The sequence below is a fragment of the Hylobates moloch genome, unplaced genomic scaffold, assembly GCF_009828535.3.
Source record: "Hylobates moloch isolate HMO894 unplaced genomic scaffold, HMol_V3 SCAFFOLD_8, whole genome shotgun sequence".
Lineage (NCBI taxonomy): Eukaryota > Metazoa > Chordata > Mammalia > Primates > Hylobatidae > Hylobates > Hylobates moloch.
In genome coordinates this window covers 105,188,478-105,213,307 of record NW_026652283.1, presented here as the reverse complement: position 1 = coordinate 105,213,307, position 24,830 = coordinate 105,188,478, and the positions used below count along the sequence as shown (strand labels likewise).

The window sequence follows — 24,830 nt, the reverse complement described above, 5'->3', positions numbered from 1 at the left end:
GTCATTTCTTTACATACTTAAAAACCTTGAAAGGCTTATCCTTTAGCCTTTCGCCAACATACGAATCCTGATTCCTTTTATATTTAATTCTTGGCATTAGGTACCAAGCTTTATATCATGTTAATCTTTAACCCTGTGACAGACACTATATTAAATTAAACCATGCATTTATCCATTTGTTTATTTAACAGCATGTATGGGTGTACTGTGTGGACGACACTTGGTACAAACTTGAAACAGCATTAACTTTGGAGGCCTTCATCCATTGCCCTCTGCAAATTATTAGCAGAGCTGACCCAGGGGCTCCCACTTCACACAATCTTTACTCAGAACATCCACTGTTTTCCCGCCCTCCCTACCCCTGCTTGGAATCTTGGAGTCTCTTTCTTTACACTTTGTCCTCTGGCTGGCTGGGCCCTGGTGTTGGGGGACAGCAGACAATGGCTTGCCAGGCTTTGAACACTGAAGCACTGGTGGGCGGAGGAGGGCGAGCAGGAGGACCAAGTAGAGGTGTCAATCTAGAAAAGGGGATGAGGATATGATGCCAAAGGAGCTGGATTCTCATTGGAGGCTTTAGTGCAGAAAAAGGGACAACACGAGTTTTGGATCACTTCTTCTGACTCAAGAATTCCTGAAACTAAAACATATTTTTAAATTACAATTTTTTTAACTTTTATTTTTTGAGACAGGGACTCACTCTGTCACCCAGACTGGAGTGCAGTGGTAAGACCATGGCTCACTGGAGCCTTGAACTCCTGGGCCCAAGCAGTCCTTCCAGCTCAGCTTCCTGAGTAGCTGGGACTACAGGTGCATGGCCACCACACCTGGCTAATTTTTAAGTTGTTTTGTAGAGATGGGGTCTTGCTATGTTTCCCAGGCTGGTCTTGAGCTCCTGGGTTCAAACCATCCTCCCATCTTGGCCTCCCAGAGTGTTGGGACTACAGGCATGAGCCACAGCGCCCAGCCTATTTTTTAATTTTTAGGTTTGGGCATAGTATAGTTTAATGTATAAGAAGTACCTAGTGAAATGTTCCTTTCGCCGTCCCTATACATTCAAATTCTTAATAGCTGACATAACCTTTCAATCTAGAATTAGAGGGAAAACACTTGAAGATGCAAATCACTAAGAAAGGAAATACGTTGATATAATGCGTTCGAGTTGGAATATTAATCAAAAGGGCACACATTCTGGCAGTCTACATTTGGCTTGCAGAGTGTTTTTAAACATCTTAGCCAATTTTTAAAACCAGGAAATTTCATAAAACATACAGAATTCTTGCTTCATGTGAAAAACAGGAGGAACTGGCAATACTAAACCCAAATTCTCACAGTGTAACGATCAACTGAACTAGAAAGGTAGCCCTACCTCCCAAGAAACAGACATCCTTTTTAGTGCTCCACAGTCAGAACCTCTCCCGATTGTGTGCATCAGTTGCTATTTATTTTTGTTCTTGCATTGTGCCTTTTCATAAAGAAGTATTTCACATAATTCTTTATCAAGAGTGGAAAAACAAAAGTAGTTTGAGAAAAATGATAACTTTTTTTTTTTTTTTTGGGACGAGTTTCACTCTTGTTGACCAGGCTGGAGTGCAATGGCACGATCTCGGCTCGCTGCAGCTTCCACCTCCTGGGTTCAAGTGATTCTCCTGCCTCAGCCTCCTGACTCGCTGGGATTACAGGTGCCTTCCACCACGCCCAGCTATTATTTGTTATTTTTAGTAGATATGGGGTTTCGCCATGTTGGCCAGGCTGGTCTTGAAATCCTGACCTCAGGTAGTCTACCCGCCTCGGCCTCCAAAGGTGCTGGGATTATAGGCGTGAGCCACTGCTCTCAGCCCGAGAACATATTTCTTCATGGAAGTGAGAAATATTCTTATCATATATTATGTAAGCCTTATGTGTCTTTGTTGAAAAATTTAAATTAAGCAGCCATTGTAAGACAGCTCTTCCTCTCTCTCTCTCTCTCTCTCACATACTTGGAGGCATTGGAGTTGTAGAACCCTGGTATTGATGAGATCATTTCCTGTTTTAAAAGAGGGCATGAATTAGAAAGCAGGAAGGCAAAGTCATCAGAAGATTAGGGGAGGGAGCAGAAACAGTCACTAGAGATGGGTGATAGTTGCCTCTGATTTTGCTGTGAGAAGCATTTTATAGCTTTGGGCTCATGCAGAAGCACCCACAGTTATGTCATATCCTGAATCCTTGAGAAAAACAAGTGTCATTTCTTTACCTGAAAATCCATTCAGAATGGGATTCAAGGTTATAGCTCTAAAAATGTGGGCTATCAGCCCTTCAGCCTTATGTTACATAAACATACATAAAAGGGAAGGAGCTGTTGCATTTGTCATCAGAACACCATCACTGTCGTTATGAGCTGTACTGCTCTCCCTAAAGGTGTATCCTGCAGTCACATGGATGTGCGCTTTAGGGAGTGCAAAATAAAAGAGGTTGATGCTTTTGTGGTGCTTATGATCTAGATAGATTTGACATAAATAAGCAAACATGATGAGGAGAACCCAAATCCCAACAATGGAAATGAGCTATGACATATATGTATGTGTTATGTTGCATGTATATATGGTTATGTAGGTTCAGGTGTACTCCATTTTGACAGAAGTCAATATATGAACATTTAAATATGATATTTGGAAATGGAGGAGGGATTTTAACGTTATAAAAAATCCTTTATGAAAGATCCTTTACTTCAGATATTCTCCAAGTAGTAAGTTCTTCACCATTAATACAGTAGTCCTCAAGTGGGGGTGATTTTGCCTCCCAGGGGACATTTGGCAAAGTCTGGAGATATTTTTGGTTGCCACAACTACTGTGTGTGTGTGTGTGTGTGTGTGTTTGCTACTGGTGTCCAGTGGGAAGTGGGACGAGGAATGATGCTAAACATCCTACAATGCACAGGACAACCATCACAACAAAGAATTATGTGGCCCCAATGTCAATAGTGCTAAGGTTAAGAAACCCTAGTCTAATATACTTTATATACAATATAGTACTTTTCAAAGGTGATTTACACAAATGATTCAGAGTTATTGTATAAAACAAAGGATATCTGCCTTTGAAGGCAGGGCTGGTTGGGAGAGGGGGTGATGAGAGAATGTGTTGCCGGGTAATAGAAGAGGCTGGTAGGCTGTGAGCTGAGTTGGGGACATAAAGTGATGCAGGCTGACAGTGGCAAGGTGGCCCACCAGGGTGTGGCTGGCAGTGGGTGACAGCTGGAAGAAAGCATACTGGTTCAGGGATGGAGACTAGGGTGACAGAGAAAGGAACCCATGGGGAGACTGGCCAAGGCTTCTGGAACAGAGGGTGTGGGTAAAGGCACAAAGCCAGAATAAAAATTGAACTCTTGAGGGCAGGGAAGAGTTGGTGGAATTTGTGGTAATGGAAAAGGGCCCAAAACCTTGAGATGGAGCCCTGTGGTGGTGCAGGGTATGGGGAAGAACTGCCCCTGAGTGGCTGGAAGCAGAAGGCTTTAAGCAAGAGAGGGCGAACCTGGAGGGAAGAAAGGCAGGAAAACATGGTGGGAGGTATCTGCAGATAAGGAAAGCAGGTGTGTGGGGTGACTGCTCAAAAGCACATTCTAGGAGTCTCCGAGAGAGCTGAGGAAATTCTCTACAACAGCTGATACGGAGGGAGCTGATGAGAGGGAAGTACCAAGGACAGCGCACGGGAAGGTCAGTATTCCCAACGCTCTGGAAACAGGAAGAATACAGATAACCAAGTGGGCGCTGGTGAAGCCAAGGACCCATAAGATGATGGGATCATAAAAGCTGGACCAGAGTGGGTGATAGGGCGGGAAGCAGCTTGACTTCAGGCTGAATGCACTTGAGTGCTGAGAAAAAAGTGTTGTGCTTGACTATGAAAAATTATTCATGGAGGCATGTGAGGTGGTGGATATGAACTCCATATGCAGAAAGTCAGCAGTCTCACCATTCCTCTGTAAGCCTGCCAGGCATCTGAATCCATTTGATCATAATGCTTTGGACTCCTACTGTTAGCTTTCATTGTGAGTAAGGGCAATGCATGCTCTGGATGAGGTTAGGGCATTCAGTGAAATCTCTGAAAGACATGTCTTTGATGAGACAGTTAATTCTCAGGAAAGAAAAGGAAAGAGTCAGCTCACGCTTTTGTCTGCACTTGGACTTGGTTTGGAAACGATTATTGCTCCTTACTTTGCTTTCATTTCTGGGTGCCAAGAGGCACTTTCATTTAACCTTTTGTACAGTGAATGTGTTCTGTATTTTTAAAAGTTGTGGTATTGTTTTCTGGAGTGGTATTTCCTCTGAACAGCATATGGGTGGCAGTACCTAATTTAAAATCCTAACTTTCCATCAGCATCCTTAAATTACATACACATTGTTGAAAAATCTATGATTGCATTAACCACTTAACTATTACATTTAAAAGAGATTATTTATTTAGTACTCAACAGTTCACTGGGTGGACTGATAACATCTGTCTTTAAATTAAAAAATTCAAGTAGAGGGGAAGAGTAAGGATAGGAAAGAGAGGCAGAGAAAGAGAAGATAGAGGAAGAAAGAGATGGAGGGAAAGTAGGAGAGAGAGATGGAGGGAGAGGAAGAAGGAAAGGAAGGGAAAGCTTGAGAAAGAAACATTCCCCAATTTGCCACTTAATTTTCATTTCAAATGCCTATGTAATTGTTCACCTGGAGTCAACAGAGCTACAGAACACACACACACACACACACACACACACACACACACACACACACACAGACAGACAGAATTCTATCTCCAAGTTAGAGGGACAATGAAAGCGGATTCAGAAAGCACGGTCCTGTGTGGGGTTTCTGCTTCGGTTATTAATTTTTCTTTCTGCACAACTAAAAATGTGGTTGTAGAGCAACAACATATACAATCAGAACCAAAACTGAATAGGACAACCCTCCCCCACCCCCATCTCCTCGATCCTGGCTTAAAAACAGGAAATTCTTATTCTCTTGGACATGATAAGCAACTCTGACAACTTTTCGAACATGCAATTCCTATCAAGTAAGATGGCATGTAGAAGGTCAAGCAAAGAATCCCGTGGAGGAGAGTCGCCCAGGGCAGACTCCTAGGAAGGATTCTGTTTCAACAGACCTGGCTGGCCCAGACTAAATCGAGAGGTTGACCTGCAAAGCTGCCTTCAGAGCAGCCAGATGCAGATGCAGGCTGTTTGGGAACTTCAGAATGTAATTAGTATTTGTGATGGAAACAGCCAGCACTTCTACCCACAAAAGGATTTTTTTTTTTTTTTTAAAGAAAAGAAGAGAAAAAAAGTCAACTTCTTACTTTGCTGAAACCTCAGCCACAGAGGAGAAAGCACAACAAATAACCTGGTTGCCATTCTCCTCCATCTGATTCCAAACTTATTCCCTCCTTCTCCTGAATTTGCGGGGGCCAGAAGTGTGCAGCCAGCACTGGCCCTGTGAGGACTTAGCATAGCATTTCACAGCTATGTCACTAGAATTACAGTAAATATCATATCTTCTGAGTGAATGATAGGGTTCTTTTCATTTGTCCCTAACTTTTGAAAATTAAAAATTTGTTTTTTCATAATCCATATGAAAAATAAGACAGACATTACATTCTGCATTTCAGCCCTCCTCAATGTGAAAATTACATCGGTTTTCCCCTCCTCAATTCTTGAAGCTTTATTTTAAATGTGATTCAATGAACTGACATCGGACTCTTCCTTAGTTCATGTTCTTAGTGCTTCCAGGACTTGATAACTTATTCTGTCGGCTACGAATGCAAAAAAAAACTTTGTAGAAAAACAATCCCAGGAAAACTAAAAGTTATTCTAAAGTCTACCAATTAAGATAACCATTCTTAATGTTGGGTAGTGTAGCCTTCCTTTATTTCACCAGTTTGTACCTATAATGTTTTTAAAAGATTGTAATTTTTTTTACAAGATTCTCTGTATATTAGAAAATAAAGGCTAGGAAATAAGCCATCCTTAAAAAAATAAAGAAAAAGTTAACACAGCTGCATTATTGGAGTTTATAAAGCTGTAATGACAGCAATGAACACAGATGAAGCAATTATGAACTTTTATCTATTGTGAATAGATAAAAATCCAATTGGAAAATGAGGCCTACCCCACTGAACACCTGTTTATAGTCTTAATTTTGCCTTAATGAGACATTACTGATGTCCTTCAACACAACAAAAATCAATAGTGGATCAATATGGATAAACATGTTGGGTACAACCTTTTGTCCTAAGAGACAGTTAACAGCTGGGTTTAGTTTTACTGGGATTTACTTGAAGACTTGTAAAAGTAAATAATGGTGCATTTAAGAATATTTGCCTGTTTTGATTTAGTGAGTTTGGCAGGTGGCGGTGGCCTTTCAATGACATATGGCTTTGAAATTACATCAATATATGCATACAACTGTGTCTTTTCCTCTAGTTCATGCATCAAATTAATTAGTAAAGAATCCCTGGTTTAACATTTTATAAGCAAATATTCCCCAGTGTTGGTTGAAGAAAATACAGTGAAAAGATAAAAGAGAAAAGAGCCTGAAACGTTCTGCAGGAATTTTTAAGAATAGCAGAATGAGCACATAGATTGACAGGTACCAATATTTTCTAACAACACTACAAAAGGCATATCCAAGTATGTTTAATGAGGCAATGTTAATTTCTTCTTTTCAAAGTTAAATTACTTATACTATTAAATGAAATAGCACATGTTCAATCTATCTCAAATGTTTCCATTAGGGGACTTACCCTGTGTATCCCTTGTAATAAATGAGATTCTGATGACCTTCAAAAGGATGCAAAACTCTATATTTATAAATAAAAATCAAGATGAGCAACTCTAAATATATTTTATGCTGTAATCCCCTTAATATTTCATGATTGGAAGTTATAGAATAACATTATATATAGTAAAAATTACAGATTCCAGTTTTTGTTTTTATAAAATTGTGTTCATTTGTTTTCCTAACAGACTACTTTCAATTGTAGAGTCACATTAAGAAAAGCAAATGATAAATTTTATAGAAACCACAACTAAATAAACCACATTATGTTTTAAGATCAATTTAACAGAGAAATTTACCTTTGAGGATCAAAGGGCATCATGTTTTTGTAAATTATAGAAACTTGTAAATTTGGTTCTCTATGCAACATCCTATAGATTATACACAAAAACATGAGATTCTGGCGTATCTGCACTAGCATTTACACTATTTCAAAAGCATTCCTATCTGGCAGTTGCTACTAAATGTTCTACCTGTTTGCCTCCCTTATTTTATTTTTCAGTATCTTATTTTTCAGTAATACAAGAAATGTTCTATTGACAGAAATTTAAATAGCATTATAAAGCCACAGTGTCTATTAAGATAAATGGATATTGTACTGGTTTTAATATTGGCTATTTTGAAGGGTGTTTCAGTTGCTTTCATAAAGGGAATTCACTTGATATGATTACAGACATGTTCAACTTTAGGGACAAAATAGCAAGGTAAAGTTTCTCAGTTTTTGAGTTTTACATTCTTACAGTTTGACATAGTTACAAATAGATTCTTTACTGTTTATATGGATAAGTAAATACATCAAAATGAACATTTACAGATCCTAGCAAATCAACATTATTATAGTACTGTCAAAGAAATCACTAAATCACTAAATATTTTACTAGTTAACTAGTTAACTAAAATAAACTTTCAAAATGAAGTGCCAAGAAAAAGTCAAATGAGTTTTTAATCTGAACCTGAACTAGAGAGAATTATCCCACTTCAAACACCACAACACCTACCCGCCAAAAGGAAACCTTTCACATATTTTCTTTCGCAAAGAAGCCAACAGTAGTCACTTTGGGCAATATATACACACACATGCAAAATACAGAAAGGCAACTCACTCCAGCTTTCATAGATGAAGAAAAAAAGTGCTTGGAAATCTTGATGTTCACAGAGTCCTTCAATCACCTAGCAACCCCTCTTACTGCCGTTTTTAATTTCAAATATTTAGCGTTCAAATTCAAAGATTTGACGAAGCTGATGTAAACTGTAACTTTAAAATGAAACGAAAACAGACAGTGAAACTTTGAACAAATTTAAGCAAAATGGTCCCTACCTTTTTTTTGAGAATACGATGGCGACTGCACTTGAGAAAAAGTAGGCTTTTCTTCAGTGAAATATTCAGGTTGGCTGTATTGATTCAGGGCCGTGTCCAAGTCAGAGTCCTTGCTTTTAAACATGTTTCCAGGGTAACTACAGGTATAAGGCTGATTCACTGCCCAGGCCTGTTCCATATATATGTTGTTACTGGGCACAGCCTGAGCATCGCAACCACTGTAACCCGGACTATCTTCAAAATACGCGTAATAATCAGTGGACTGCATGTAGCAATTGCTGCTGGCAGCTGGGTGCACTTCATATATTTCTTGCATACAGTAGTTCATTTTGTTTCCCTGGTTCAGTTTCTAGTTTACATATACACACACTCTACGCATGCATTCTCCAGCCCCATACACCCTGAGAGCTGGGCATATACACAGAGAAGCATACATACATACACATGAAACGCGAAGGGAAGATGAATAAACACCACCACCAACACAGCAACCCAGCCTGCTTTACTTTGTAATAGCACCTGATGTGCTAAAATCCTATTTAGACCGAGGTGTCTTTTGAGCTCTTCTGCCATCCAAACATATTGGAAAGCAGATTTATGACTATCAAAGGTCTTAAGCTGTGCATGCAGCTAGTTAATTCCTGGGGAAGATGGCAGGCAGGTAGGAATGACCTCCACCCAGATAGGGAAGTGACGGCGAGAATGTTACTCTGAAGCTGCTAAGATGCATTTTATATGCTGTTTTTAACCCCTTTCAACATGATTATAAAACGATTACTCATTGTTATGTCATTTTGGTTGACAGCTTAAGCATGAAACATTATAAGGACATCTTAGAGAATATCCTTGGATACAAAGAAAATCCTAAAATCAATAATCTAGTTTATTAGCATGAACCAGAGAAAATCCAGTAGTAATGAGCCTGATGACTGACTGACTCCAAAACATTAATCTAGCTGTGAAAATATTAGTGGTTGAATCTGTTGTTGAATGTTACTGACTGGCTTTTAATACCAGGATCCAACCATCTTCCCATGACACATAGGTCCCGCTGGTTTTTAAAACATGCCAAGGAAGTACATGGTTGAAAATGCTGCTGATGTCTGCAAGTGAGTTTTATTCTGTTCCTTGTGCATGATTATTTTCTACCTCATAAGCACTAATCTACGTGAGACCTAAAGCTTACATTAACTGTTCAATTCTGTAATTTATGTTTTCTTTATAAAGGCATGAGAGAGAGTGTATGCCAATGCCCCTATATGAGGAATACCCCTATTGTATAGCAGCTTTCCTTTTCTGTTGGTGCTTAACAGTACTCTGATCAGTAGTATGTGGAAAATTGTAAACACTTACCACTTTATTCCCATTCAAATCTGCTTTTGAGATTATTTTCCAGATTTAATGTGATTTAAGTGGTATTCATGTACTTACTAAAAGATAGTGATCAAAAAGGGAACAGCATTTTCTGTAAGAATCATCATATCTTTTAACTAAGAAGTTAACAAATACCAAATTAGATTATAAATGCTTGCTAAGATGATTACTAATGGTATTTTCTCCCTGTGGATGGTGGCCAGTGTGTGCATGTCACGTATATGCATAGTTGTAGATCATGACATCAGGAAGGGCGGATGCTGCTCTTCTACACTAGGGATTCCTTCCGTTTCTTGGGCAGCCTGTTTTCAGGGCTGGGCCTCAGGTGGTTACGTTTACATTTGGCTTCCTGCTGGTCCATGAGCATGTGACCTTGTTGTATTTCTCTCTAAAGGACCATCAACAATGTAATATTGTAATTTTCAACAGTGAGAACTTTGCTTTGGACATGTAGCTCCAGTCATCAATTGCAGCGTGGAATTCTGGGGCAGGGACATATGGCAGAAGTAAGGAGGGTATTACAGTCATTCAACAAATGATGGGATGTCTGTTAAGTACAAAGCAAGGAGTTGGTGGCTATAGAGATGGCTGTTCAGAAAAAAATCACCGTCCCTGTCAATAAGTAGCTTAATAGCATGTGTATTAAATATACAGTCAAGTGGACCATCACTGTGCTGTCTTTAATTGCTGACTTTTTATAAATGTAGTAAAGGAGCCATAGACTCAAGGGAAAAGGTGAGGAAGTATAGAATGAGCAAAAGATGTGACAAAATCAGAAAAGAGACCCAGGCAGACCTATGTGGAGGATAGTAATAAGACTCCTTTAAAAACTGCAACTGATATAAAACAAGCAAAAGCATGTTCTTCAGTTGGTATATTTTGAACCTGGAAAATGAATCACAATATCCTAGAAAGCATGAAAAGTTACCATAAGGAATAAAGAACACAGCTAACATTTTAATCGTGTTCTTACTTTCTGATTACTCTTGAAACAAATAAAAGATTTATTCAGTATTATTAAGAACACATACACAATATTACAATTAACATTTCCTCCCTACTGGAAATGTCAAAACATTGCATTGGAAGCAATAACTATTTTCTGAAAACCCCAGGAAAAAGGATCCAGGCCTTATGTTTTTTTTTGTCTGATCTCATTTATTTATCTCAAATTTCCCAAGCCTAATCTGAAAATTAACCTTTCAATAAAGCAGTTTTCTTTTTTGGCAAATGCACATGTTCCAAAGTCTCTTTTTCTGGTTAAGAGCTGCGTGTTGAATCCATTCGATTTTGCAGCTTTGCCCAGTGCATTTCCTGGCTCCCTCTCTTTCTCATTAAAGGCAGAAATCCAAGCGATTTCTTGCTTTTCATCGGTAACAATGTCAACGAAAATCAGAGACTCAACTTTTATTCCAAAGGAATACTTAAAAATAATTTTCAGAAATCTCTAAATATGCTTGAAAAATTGGAGAGTTATTCTCCCCTAGAACTGGATATAAATACTGCAATGAAAAAGGAAAGAATAGCTGCTGAAAAACTTTCTCTCTCTTTTTACTAAACATCAGAAAGGTCAACAGTATTTTTATTGAATTAAAAAAATCCTGAATTCCCTCAGAAATCTTTAAATTAAAAAAAGTTTCAAAACATATTTCAGAGAGCTCACTTCCTCACTAACGTTTATTGTTTGGAGAAAACAGAACAAAACATTCTGAAACACACTCCTCATACCAAGTGGGAATACTCTTTACTTGTAATGAATGCATAAAACTCTCATTACTATTAGTTGAAAATGGAGCTCAACACTCACATTGAATTTGAAATACGGCCCCTCACATCCTGATAGAAGCAATCACATCTGTCACCTGTGATTCAGTCTTGCATGCTTCTTTGTAAAGCCAATAAAGCAATGTAAACATATTATGTGTCACAAATGGGGTAAGCTTCAGTGACGTTGTTGTCTTATTTTCTTGATTGCCTGCTCCAATTATTTAAAGAGCAGCTTAAGAGTTATTTCACTTATCGTGCATCCAACTGCCTTAAATAAACTCAGGAGGACTTTAATAATTCCGATTAGAAGTGTTTCAATCAATAATTTATATATATATACACACACATATATATACACACACATATATGTGTATATATACACACACATATATATGTGTATATATATATATACTCCTAGGTATGACTTACAGAAAGTCCGCTTTAATAATTATGGGATGAAACCTTAGCATCAAGATTTTTAAAAGAAGTTCCCGAGGTTATTTACATAAGTAGCAACATTTGAGAACCACTTGTTCTACTAGGTGTCTGACCCCAGTCCCTTCACCAAGGAGCAGGGAATCCTGTGTACTAACTCCTTTTTCTTCATTTGCAGCTTCACTACATATTTCCCTTAGTTCTTAGCAATTTACCCTCCACACTTCAACCAGGCTTCACTTGCCTTTGAGTTAACCAGTCAAGCAGAGGAGGCAGCACAAAAGGAGGCACACTAGGAAAGAACGAAATACAAGGAGAAGTGTAATAAACTTGGCATGGGGACACAGGAGTAATCTGCCTAGAGTGCCAGGGATGGCTTCACAGAAGAGGTGACCAGTGAGCTGGAAGAGTATGTAGGACATCATCAGTGGAGGCCTAAGATATGAAATGGCTGAGCAGAAATGTCTTAGGAAGGGTGCTATCAACTAACTGTACTTGCAAAAAGGCACATAAGGAAAGATAATTGATAAGCTTTAAAGCAACTGGTCGGAGCCTTTTAACTTCCACTCTAATGATTGTTCTCACTTTCTGTTTTAGTAATTGAACTTCTAAATTTTAGTTGGGCTCATGGCCCCTGAGAAAAAAACTATATGTCCCAGTTTCCCATTTGTCAATATGTGTCTGTGTGACTAACTTCTGGCCAATGAGACGTAATAGAAGCAGTGTTGCAAGGCAATTTCTAGGAAACTTAAAAGACACATTAAAAGCAACTGGTGCATTCCATTTGCCTCTCCTTTGTTTTGACTCTCTGTTCCCTGCAGTGACTGGCGCCCCAGCCATCATTTTGGTCCATGAGAGTGAGGACTATACTCTAGGGATTGTAGAAGAATGATCTGGAAAATTCTAGGTTGCTGAAATACACGGAATTGCCATACTAGCTCTGGACTGCCAACTTCTGGACTTCTTTTTTCTTGAGACAGAAATAAACTTATTTAGGTCACAGTTTTCTTATTTGTAAAACAGAGATAACTACTCACTTCATTGGTTATTGTGAAGATTAAGTGAGTTTATATAAGTAAAGTACTTAGAATGATGACTGGCCTAGTAAGTGACATAATTATATATACATAATAATTATAATATATATTATATATATTATATATCTCTTAGGTCTTGTCTTGGGCTACTTCTCAGTCTACACTCTAGGTCAGAGGTCAGCAATCTTCAGCCTGTGGGCCAAACATGACCCACCACCTGTTTCGTAAATAAAGTTTACTGGAATACAGCTTTTATTTGTTACATATTGTCTGTGGCTGTTTTTGTGCTACCATGGCAGAATTGAGTAGTTGCAAGAGAGATCTTATAGCCTGCTGAAAATATTTACCACCTGGTATTTTGGAGAAAAAGTTTGCCAAGCCCTGCTCTAGGTGATCTCATCCTGTCTCACAGCTTTAAATACTAATTATATGCAACATCCATGTGGATATCTCCATCCCAGATGTCTCCTCTGAAACCAGGATCCTATATCCAACCATCAACTTGACATCTCCATTTGCCCAACCAGGGCGTCTCCAACTTAATTCTTTCTAAAACCCGTTCCTCTCACAGTAGTCCCGTCTTGGCACCACCATCCACCTGGGAGCTTAAGCAAATAACCTTTAAGCCAACTCTTTTCTTCCCTTCACTACCTAAATCCAATCCATTAGCAAGTTCATTGGTTCATCCTCCAAAATATATGTTTAATGCAACTACTTCCTTCTCTCCACTGCCATCATCGCAGTCCAATCCATCATCATCTCCTAACTGGACTCCCTTCTGGCTTTCACATTAGCTTTGGGCCACTTTAATATTTTCTTGACACAGCCACCAAAGAGTGATGTTTTACAGGCTGCAAATCAGATAATGTTTCTTCCTTGTTTAAAACCTTCAGTGGCTTTGTACTGTATTTAGAACAAAATCCAAACCTCTACCAAAAGGTGGTCCTTCCCCACTACTTGTCAACCCTCCTGCTTCCTTGACATAAACCAAAATAGCATCCTCATTGTTCCTTGAGCACTCCAAGTTTTTGCCTGCCTCGATTCAAGGACGCTGCACATGTTCTTCCCTCTGTCTGATATATCCCTCCCTTTAGCTCTTCACAGGACAGAGCCCTTCTCATTTGTTTGGATGGAGCCTAAATGACATTTTGTGTGTCAGGAACCTCTTGATTCCATCAGAGGCCTGAAAGCCCTGACACTCTTCACATACATAACAACACTTGCTCTCTCAGAAAAAAGATGAAGGACTCTCTGTGCACCAAAATCCATGTGCATTAAAAAAAAAAAAAAAAAGATAAAATGTTACATATTGCAATAAGTGGATTATCTTAGGCTTGAAAGTTCCTGGGAGATATCTGTCTGTCTCAAATCGATCCAGTTTGTTCTTTTATATCTTCGTCACAAGAGAACAGAGATAGAGCTGTTTATTAAACCTACCTCAGTTGAGGTTATGGAATTACAAATAACGATCATCAGTGCCAATCATCTCTGCCCCAAAAAAGATTATAAAAAGGATGGAGACATTTCCTGCCCTTTGAAGTAACTACTCAAATTGAGGAAAGTTCCCTTTAAAAACGTAAAGAAGCATGAGTCTCGATCTTACCACTGAAGTGCTGAAAGCACATCTAATACATTTTGGCGGAAACCAAAGAGGTGCACAAAAACTTTTGACCATGCTTTCTTGGATTGTTGAGGTCTGGGATCTCTGGACTCATTGCTTTTGAAAAGGACTTCAAATTAGTTCAACTCTAGAGATGTGAGCAGGGCAAGCTCCTGGAACTTCTGGACCACTCAACTTTAAAGCAGCCCTCCCTCCAGACCCTAACACATATGGAACATTTATGGAGGCTGAGACCTGTTTTAGATTTTCTTAGGATCCCGGGATATTACAGCAGGAACTTCTGAGCTATGCATTCCACATGTATTTTATCTGATTATGAGAAAACTGAATCCCAAGGGGATGAAGTGACTTGTCACATGGTAGGTGGTAGCTACTGGGGCCGTGACCCACTCCTGCTTTGACTGTATCATTTCTCCTATTGTAGGTGGGGCCTTTATTTTTCCAACTGGGCCTAGTGTTGTAGGGTTAAAAAGGTGCTGTGGAGGAAAGGGAGTAAAGGAACTTGTCTCAGGCCTGGGGATTGACTGTCCCTCCTCAAGATTTCTGCCAAATTATATAAAACCTTGAGTCACTAGATCACGCAAAACCCTAACCATTTTAGAAACTTTTACTTCCTCAGTCCTCGTAGTGTTAATTAGCATGGCTCCTCCTCCCCTACCACTACTGTAATGGTGTAATTCTTAATAAATGAACACCATGGCTACTGGCTTAATATTCAGATGGTGTTCCCTAAGTGGTCCCATAATACAGTCCCAAGATATGATCTAAAGAGAAAACAATAAAAATAAACTTTATGATCAAATGAGTTTGGGAAATGACACATTAATGCTCCTCTCTTGGAGATTCACACACACACAACTTTGAATGACTTTGTATAACAGCATTTCCTAAACATTTCTGATCATAGAACCCTGTGTCTTGTAATGTTTGTTACGAGCGTTCCATGAAACTTACTTTGAAAAACCTAGTCATCTGCTCTGTTGGATATATATGCTGGAGCTTAAGGCAAGGATACATAACAGTGCATTTCTCAGATTACACACCAAGAACAGAGAGAAGAAATCTGCTGAAGGGGAGTGTCCTTTTTAGGGTCTTTACCAAGGAGGAAAGCTGCCATCCAGAAGAGGAAGGCTGGACACATGGAAATGCAAATCCCCAGGTGGGCACAGGACAAGACCAGGGCCTCTTGGGCTCTTGAATTAAGTCTGTTTTGGTGGTAATAGAAACTCAAAGCTCTTCTCTTTTAAAACATATTGTACACTGAATTGGTTTCTAATTTTTTTCCCTTGGCATTTCATAAAAGCTTTTGATAGTTCTAGCCTGTTACAGCTCCACGAAAGGGCACTAAGGGGAGACTTTTGTTCACAATTGATCACCAAGCAGAATATGCTTTTACAAAAATGTGCTTGAAAAAGTGACAATGTTTTGCTAGTATAAAGGGAATGGATTCTGATCTGGTGCAGTGGAAAAAAAATGGCTCTGATTAGAACATTGAAGTAGGAACAAGACAGTCTTAGGGACCAAGCTGAGGGAAGCAGGCCCAATAATTGAACTGGGAGATTTCCAAAGGGCAAGAGACTCTCATCAAGGCAGTCCTGGTGGCTTCCTCAACCTGGACACCCTCTTTGTGGGTCTAAACTTTGGAGTTGCATGTTTTATTTCACAAAGGTGGAATAATTGCCTCAGCACATTCGTGCAAAAGATACCACAAACTTAGTTACAGCAGCCTTTTACTAGATGAAATATGTCAATTTCTAGGATGAGCAAGTTAAAAAGAACAGCCTTTTGTGGTTCCACAAAGATTATAAAATAGAGTCCAAAATCCTTAGGTCAGTGATTCTCAAATGGTGGTTTCTGAACCAGCAGCATTAGCATATCCTGGAACTTCTTAGAAATGCAAATTCTGCAGCCCACCCCAGAGCAACTGTATCATAAACTCTGGGAGGTGGGGACAGCAAGCCCTCCACGGGATTCTGATACTAGCTGAAGTTTGAGAACCACTGTCTTAGTAAAGGCTGAAGTTGCTCTAGCTGGTCTGTGTCAACATTTCCAGCATCACTGGCTGTTACCTTGAGCCCTGGATTCTCAAAACTTCTGTCTTCTTCTGTTTCTGTTTTCTCCTGGTCCTGGCAGGTGTATTGACTTTGTCCTTGATCTAAAACGTTTTAGGCCTAATTAGGCTAGAAAGAATGGCATGCTCCATGTGGCCAATGCAGCTCAATTTTCCTGGCCTCTACTTTGAGTTTTGGTGACCATGCACTACCAGTACCATAATACATAACAAACTTTATCATTGTCACTCCAGACTCTCAACAGGAGCAGTGATATCTGACATTTTTGGGTCTTTGGACATAATACTATCACAACAGCTCAAGCTCTCTGCTTCCACCCAACTCCACAGCCAAACCTATTGATGGTATACCAGAAACCTCCATGTCATATAGCTGTTTCCCACATGTCTCCTCTATCTCTGGACAGTCGTTTTCAGTCATCTTCAAGGGATGATCTCCTCATCTGTCTTTTACAATTGGCCATAACTTTGGTTCTATTCTCAGCCCTCTTCTAACCATACATATTCTTCCAGGTGAAGCCATCAATGTCTACAGCTTCAGCTATTGCCCGTGTGCAGATGGTGCTTAATTGCTCTTGTGCCTTCCAGACCTGCATTCCAGCCACCTACCAAACCCCTTTCCGTGGATGCCAAGGTACCTCACATACCAATTCTAAACTCAGTGTGTCAGATTCTGTGTTGGGTGTTTATATGCATCATCTTACTTAAACATCACAATAGTCCTCCAGCAGCTATGGCTGGCCACATTTTTTTTTTTTTAATTTTTATTTTACTTCCAGTTCTGGGATACATGTGCAGAACATGCAGGTTTGTTACATAGGTATACATGTGCCATGGTGGTTTGCGGCACCTATCAACCTGTCATCTAGGTTTTAAGCCAGGCATGCATTAGGTATTTGTCCTAATGTAGCCACATTTTTTTAATAGATGAAAAAAAATCTATTTGTCTGAAGTGGCACAATGGTAATTTGAAGAGTGAAGATTCAAATCCAGATCTGTTCAAGTAGAAATTACATACTTGGACTTTTCATTACAGCTTGTTTCTCTCTCTGTAGCTTTGCCACAGCCTCTAGTCACAAAGGGCCAACTATTCTATGCTGTTGCTATTTTAATTAAACTAATTATTTCATTTTTAAGAGAAAACTTGGCTAACCCAAGAGGTTTCTATGCCTCTCACCTTACTCTGATCTTTCCATTCATCCTCCACATTGCAGCTAGGGGAATTGATTTTAAAGGAGAATCTAAAGCATGTCACCAATTGCCCCTCCCACAACCCCAATCTTAGCTTGCAATAATCTTTAGTTTTTAAGATAAAGCTTAAAGACTTAGAAGTCTTTTGTAATGTAGCTCCTGACTACTTTCTACTCTTATCTCTTGCCACTTTCTCATATGACCTGAATGCTGGCCATTTGCAGTTTTGTTGAACAGCATCTCTCTGGCTTGGTCACACACAGTTTCCCACGTACAATGGCCCATGCACTGTGCTAACCACTTTCCTATAGATTATATCATTTAAGCCTCACAGCAATCCTGCTCGTAGATATGACTGTTCCTGTTTTAGAGATAAGGAAACTGAGACTCAGAGAGGTTCCATAACTTGCCCACAGTCATAAGACTGATAAGTGGTATCCTCAATGCATAAAAATACCATATTTATGTCCAAAATGGTATGTCTCTGTTTTGCTGCTCTTATGCCATTTAGCAGCTTACACTGGAGTCTGGGACACTGTAGGGCTATAGTGACTGACATGCAGTGATTCTTCGTAGTTTGTCATCTGTCCTCTTTGATGAGTCCAGAAACTTAATCATGTCAGACAAGGGAATTTATACACTCAGAAAATTACTAAACAATCTTTGCTGGATGTTTAGTACATGAAGTCCTCTTTTGCCTATTGAGAAATAATATTTAGTCTGATTTCAGCCTAAATTCAAGATTTGTTCCATTTAAGTTTTCAAGTAATGGGTTGTAGGGTCCAAAATTCCCAGACACGTTTGTACTATTCCAAGGCCTTTCTTGCATAGTATTTCCAGTGGACGGAACAGTGCTGATTAAAGACTGGAGTCCTAGCATAGTGTCTTTCACATAAGAACTCTGGGATAACGATCAAGGGTTTTATTCTGACTGATATTTCCTAAGACCAAAGGCAAATCATCAAGTCTTCTTGTGCTTTGAGAGAATGAGATAGTATTCAAAAAGAGCTCAGGATCCAAACCAAAAGAAAAATGCACATATACAAAAGTGAACAGAATAGTACTTGTAAGGCTGGAGATTGAAAGAAAAGTGAAAAATTTGAAATATACTTCAGACCACTGTTATCATCATTCAAGTCTTCTATTTGCTAAGCCAACAGTGGAATGTCCGCTCTTTTTTATAAATGAACATTTGATTCAAAAGCAAACCTTAATGAATCTAATATAGTCTGATGTGGTTTGAACATCATGGCATAGAAAAAATGCAAAAATATTTCAGTTTTGCTGTACCTTTAATTAGACAATTGGCCACATAATAATGATGAGGTCTATTGCATGGTGTCTTTATAAACAATAAGATTGCTTGGGAAGGTATTTCCACTCATTTTGAACAGTGGAAAACTGAGGGGTGCTTTTCTTACTGTACATAATTACAAAGGGAAAAGGTTAGTATTGAAATTTAGGCCCTCAAGTTACTATTCTAGAAATCACCTTTCCCACTTCCACGCTATGCTTTTCTAAGTGGAAAATTATTTTATTGTTTTGGAATTTCTGGGTGACTAATAATGTGTTTCAACACAAATTCTAAGATCACTTCAATGATTTATCTGTTTTTCCAAAGATGTGCTTAATTTAATGTCACATCGTATATTTATTATAGTCAATATGTTTCCCTATATCTCTAGAAAAAAATGCTCTTCAATATTTTGTTTTTTATAAATATCATTTATGTTTTGCTTGAATATCACATAACAACTCATTTAATGGATTTTTTAATTTAATCATTAGAGAAAGTAGATATGTTTCCCCTTAATGTGTTAAGATAATTATTTCATTGTAATTCACAATGATCGACTTGATGTGAAAAGTTGAGTGATTGTTTAAGTGGAATAATTTTGACATTTAACAGCCAGAGTATACTTTCTTTAACCCAGAATAACATGTCAGAGATTAATTTTAAAACAAATTTCCCTAATAATAGGAATAATGAATGAACAATTGAATCATCGGCATTTACTTTGCTTTTCACCCTTAAGAACAACTAGTGCAAAATTTAGACTATGCCACAACTGATGTAGTTTCAAAAGATTTATTCTTCGTCAGTAAAGGCTCCAGTCCTACATTATACTTGAAAATGTTATGTTATAAAAATAATAAAAGGTAAAAAGTTTAAAGTACTGATACATGCTACATTGTGGGTGAATCTCAAAAACAGTATGCTAAGAGAAAGATGCCAGTCATACAAGACCACGTATTGTAGCATTCCACTTTTGTTAAGCTTCAGAAAGGGCAAATCTACAGGAACTGAAAGAAAAGTGGTTGCCAGAGGCTGGGCACAGGAATGGGGAGTAACTGTAAATGACTCAAAGTTTCTTTTGGGATGATGGAAATGTTCTAAAATAAGATCATGATGATGGTTGCACGCCTCTGTAAATATACTAACAATCATCGAACTATACAGTTAAGACAGGGGAATTTGATGGTATGTAAATTATATCTCAGTGAAGCTTTATGAAAATAGATGCAGGGCTACAAATAGCTTGAGTTAATTAAGACTGATTCTCAAAATAAAATAAAGTTTACATCATTTATGTATCAATACCACGTATGTTATTCTCCCAGATCTAATGGAGATACACCATAGAAGGAAGACATGGCCCTGACTCTGAAATTTGCAATCAAACTAAAAATACATATCAGCAAGCAGAAAACAGTATCCCACAAGCTGAATATTTCAAGCGTTAAGTGAACATGGAGTAAAATGGAATTATTATTTTTGAAACAACGTAGGTTACATTCTTCATTATTCTTTCCTAAGACAAATGCTAGCCAGCCAATAGAATTTTCATCATCGCTTGGTTGTCAACAGTTACTGCTCATTGCAAGCCTAGACTCGAAGCTCTGCCAACATTTTCTGTTTGAAAATCCTATGAAAAAAGGGGTGTGCATTTACCTTTTTATTCTCAGCATATAGTACAGTACTGGACACATAGAACACACTCAATTTAAAACATTGTCAGTATAAATTATGATGAATTCACCATCTGCAGTGAATCAAACAGGCATGTTCAGAAGCCACAATTAAATAAGGCAGAACACAGTGAATACTTGTACAAAATTTCATCACAGCATTAAAAACAAAAATCCAAATTCATTCTGATGGGGCATGGGGATGCACAGAGGAAGCGATGTCTGAATTGGGCCTTGAAAGATGAGTAGAGTAAAAGGATTTGTAAAAAAGTTTTCAAAAATAGGATCTACCTCATGTTGGTACCCTTGAGATCCAAATCTAGAAATGGCAAATTGAAATTCTTCATTGTATTTCAAATGTCAGAATGTTCTTGAAAGATACACAATAAATATCAAGGTTAACTTAAGACATACTCTGATCTTAGTTGTTTTGTAATGTAATATGATTGGATTGTGGAAAGAAAAGAATGTTTAGTTAAAATATGAGAAGAGAATAAAGTGGCTGTGTCTATTTTTTTATCTTCAGAAAAGTCTTCAGACCATGGACAATGTGCTCTTTGCCCCTATTACGGAGAAAGGTGCTCCCTAGGTAAGTATCATCCTATGATTCCAACCTTAAAAATGTCAGAGGGGACAGAGAAACAAGTAACTTTTTCCTCTGACATTCACCTTTAGAGCATTGAATAGCTGCTTATTAGAGGACTTTTAGAAAATATACTTTCTTCTAACCCAGTGAGATAATGAGCCAGCTCACCAGTAAAGATCTAGGCCTCCTCACACTAAGATTTAAGTGGTTTGGAAGATTGAAAACTATTTCTGCATCATATAATTAAATTCAAAATTTTATAGGAACAAACACCGCGTCATACAATTTTTGAGTATCTCTGTCCAAAATGTATAATCTGATTCTAATCGTGAGGAAAGGCTGGGTGCGGTGGCTCATGCCTGTAACCCAGAGCAAAGGAGGCCAAGGTGGGTAAATTGCTTTAGGCCAGGAGTTCAGGGCTGCAGTGAGCTATTAGCTCACCACTGCACTCTAGCTTGGGCAACAGAGTGAGACCTTGTCTAAAAAAAAATCATGAGGAAACATCCGTCAAACTTAAATTAAGGGACATTCCAAAATAATAATCAGCCTGTATTTCGTCAAGAAATATTTCTTCAATGGTGTGAACGACAAAGAAAAACTGTGAAACGGTTCCAGACTAACATGAACCTGGAGGATATTATGCTAAGTGAAATAGGCCAGGCACAGAAAGAAAAACACGGCATTATCTCTACTACATGTGGAATGGAAAAAGCTGAAATCGAAGCAGACTAGAGTAGAATGGTGATAACTAAGGTCTGCAGTGGGGAGGGTAGGTAGAATGGGTAGATGTTCGTCAAAGGGTACATAATTTCAGTTAGATATTGCTAAAATGTTCTCACCACAAAACATGATAAGGATATAGGTCATAGATATGTTAATTAGCTTGATTTAATCATTTAAAGATGTATAATGTGTCAAAACATAACATGTACATGATAAATACATACAATTTTTATTTGTCCATTATTATTTTTGCTTTTTTTGTTTTTGTTTTTTTTGAGACAGAGTCTCGCTGTCGCCCAGGCTGGAGTGCAGTGGCGCGATCTCGGCTCACTGCAGGCTCCGCCCCCCGGGGTTCACGCCATTCTCCTGCCTCAGCCTCCAGAGTAGCTGGGACTACAGGCGCCCGCCACCTCGCCCGGCTAATTTTTTGTATTTTTAGTAGAGACGGGGTTTCACTGTGTTAGCCAGGATGGTCTCGATCTCCTGACCTCGTGATCCGCCCGCCTCGGCCTCCCAAAGTGCTGGGATTACAGGCGTGAGCCACCGCGCCCGGCCTATTTGTCCATTATACTCTAATAAAGCTGCACAGGTGGGGGGAGGAGGAAGCAGACTAAAGAGATAAAAAATAAATAAATAAAATGTATGATCCTGGCCTGGATCCCAGACCGGAAAATAAGATTGGTATAAAGGACAATTGGTGGTGGCCTCTCCCAGCCCTATCTAGAGGAACGAAGCCTGTGAAAACCTCTTAGAGACAAGTCCTCTCTCCAGCCCTGGTCCTCACCTCAACTCCCCCTCCAAGGGGGTGGCAGGAAGGATAATTTGTAAAATGTAAATAAAGTCTGTAGATTAGAAAATAGTATGCATCAATGTTAAACTTCCCAATTCTGATAATTGTGCTATGGTGTCCTAAGATAATTTCCTTAGTTTTAGCAGGTATTTAGAGTTAAAAGGGCATGATGTTTATAACTTACTCTCAAATGGTTTGCAAATGGCATAATAATAATATGTATATATGCAAACAAACACAGAGAATGAGAAACGAATATGTACATATGCAAACAAACACATACAGAGAATGAGAAAAGAAATATGGTAAAATGTTAACAATTGGTGAATCCAGGTGAAGGGTATGGGAATTATTTGCACTATTACAACTTTTTTGGTAAACCTGAGATTAATTTAAAACAAAATATAAGAAGGAATTTATAGGTCTGCCTTAGGAGCTCTTCCAAGAAAACATACAATTTACTCAACCTTGAAGACTTAGTGGTCCTTTGCCACCAATTTTATTTTTCTACTTCAACTCTTAGAAACAGAATCCAACTCAAAAAGTAAGCAGATTTTCAATAAAACAAGTAATAACAAATAGCTTTTGATTCATTAAAAAAGGGGGTCAGATTGACTTGCATAATTTTATTTTTTAGTAGTGATCACCAGGCTTATATTCCTGATATCAAAAAGTCTTAAAAAATCATAGAATGGGCATTCATTTCTTTTTTTGGGAGAACAAATAAGACTCAAGCATAGAATGATCGCTTCAAAGGAAATTTAAGAATGAGCATGTCGTGTGTAACCAGGAAAAGATAACAAGAAAGAAATTCCCTACCTCTTGTCTTAAATATTAAGTGGGATGAACCCACTGCAGATACCTGTTTCCCTGGAAACCCATTCAATTGCTGCAAAAATTAACATGTATTATTTTTCCCTTAAAGGGCAGTAGCTTCTTTTACTTACACAGTTTTGACCTTTAGTTTTATATCTTAGTCTTATTATAAGAAGTTATTTCCAGAACTAGGCAAACAGAGAGCTGAATACATATCTTTTCATTAGTCCAGAGGCTTAACTAAAATAGTATGGCCTTTATAGCTGTACTAGATGTCTGAGGCAACTATGGGTGGTTGGGGTACAATCTGCCAGTCATAGAATATTGCAGTCTAGACTAATAAACCATCAACCCACACATGATATTCTTACTCAAATGCCAAGTGTCTTTATCATATAGACAATTGAGTTAAACAGTCACATATGCAGCACAGCTCTGTATTTTAAGAGGCAGTAAAGTTTAATAAAGCCAAATCCCTTGTATAAGCCCATACTGACAAATGTCATGGGGACAGAGGTTCACAATATATAATAATCCTATGTCAGGTCAGTGCCATGGAGAATAGCTCTGGACCATGGAGGATTTCTGACTCTAATCTTACTTGAAAAGCTCAGCTGTTTCTGAATTTCTGGGACCCGGGCAGTGTGGATAGAGGCTCATATTTGTTCCAGTTCAATCAAGAAGGCTGAACTGACCAAGACCTGAAAGACCAATCTGTAAATACAGCTCACAATTAGAATTAGCCACAGAATAGAATAACTGGAGAGATAAACCAGCCCTGTGCCAGGGCAGGTCATAAGCACAGGTGACACGGTTCCCCCATGTATGTGTTTCCTAGGCTGCAATGCCACTATCAGAGGCTACCTTTGGCATGAGGTCCCTGGATCTCCAGGAGTACTCAAAACTCAAAGCCTCCCTGCCCCGGAGAGGTAAGGATGTAAGTCGGTACTGGTCACCAACACCTTCAGGGGAATAAGTTTTTTTTTATGGAAAATGAGAATGTTTTCAGAAACTGAAGAGGGAAGAAGGTTAGACCTTGTAGAGACTGAAAATGGGTTTGGATAGCCTGAAGACTCTTATGTTCCTGGGAAAAAGATATCCTCAAGGGAAGTAAGGACACTGAAAGAGATGGTTTAAGGCAACTGATTTCCCAGCTTATCCTGGAACTGGTATTATGTTTTCATGATGATCATAGCTTGTTTTAGGGGGCTGGTAATGATTTAATGTATTTTTCCTTGTCTTCCCCACAAGGGGAAATATGATTATCATATTGGAGGGCCACTTTAAAAATGGAGTGTAGATTCATCGATTTGATTTCTTTGTGGTCAATTTATCTCTGACTACAT

At 38.6% G+C, this 24,830-nt stretch overlaps 1 protein-coding gene and 1 long non-coding RNA gene across 9 annotated transcripts in view; one reads left to right on the top strand and one right to left on the bottom strand.

Annotated features, from left to right (window-relative positions):
- Window positions 1–24,830, bottom strand: part of THRB (thyroid hormone receptor beta) — a 381,142-nt gene that overhangs the window by 37,698 nt on the left and 318,614 nt on the right. The window contains exon 1 of one of the 8 annotated variants that reach the window (XM_032162281.2): window positions 8,104–8,474. The exons of the other annotated variants lie outside the window; for them this stretch is intronic. Coding sequence (XP_032018172.1) covers window positions 8,104–8,431 — 328 coding nt within the window. The 5' untranslated portion in view covers window positions 8,432–8,474. Of the gene's footprint in view, window positions 1–8,103; window positions 8,475–24,830 lie in introns of those variants that run through there. 8 annotated transcript variants of the gene reach the window in all.
- The window catches only part of LOC131384013 (uncharacterized), a 39,493-nt gene that overhangs the window by 5,508 nt on the left and 9,155 nt on the right, over window positions 1–24,830 (top strand). The window contains exons 2-3 of the long non-coding RNA XR_009214477.1: window positions 16,922–17,042; window positions 21,096–21,158. This is a non-coding gene — a long non-coding RNA (uncharacterized LOC131384013). The remainder of the gene's footprint in view (window positions 1–16,921; window positions 17,043–21,095; window positions 21,159–24,830) is intronic.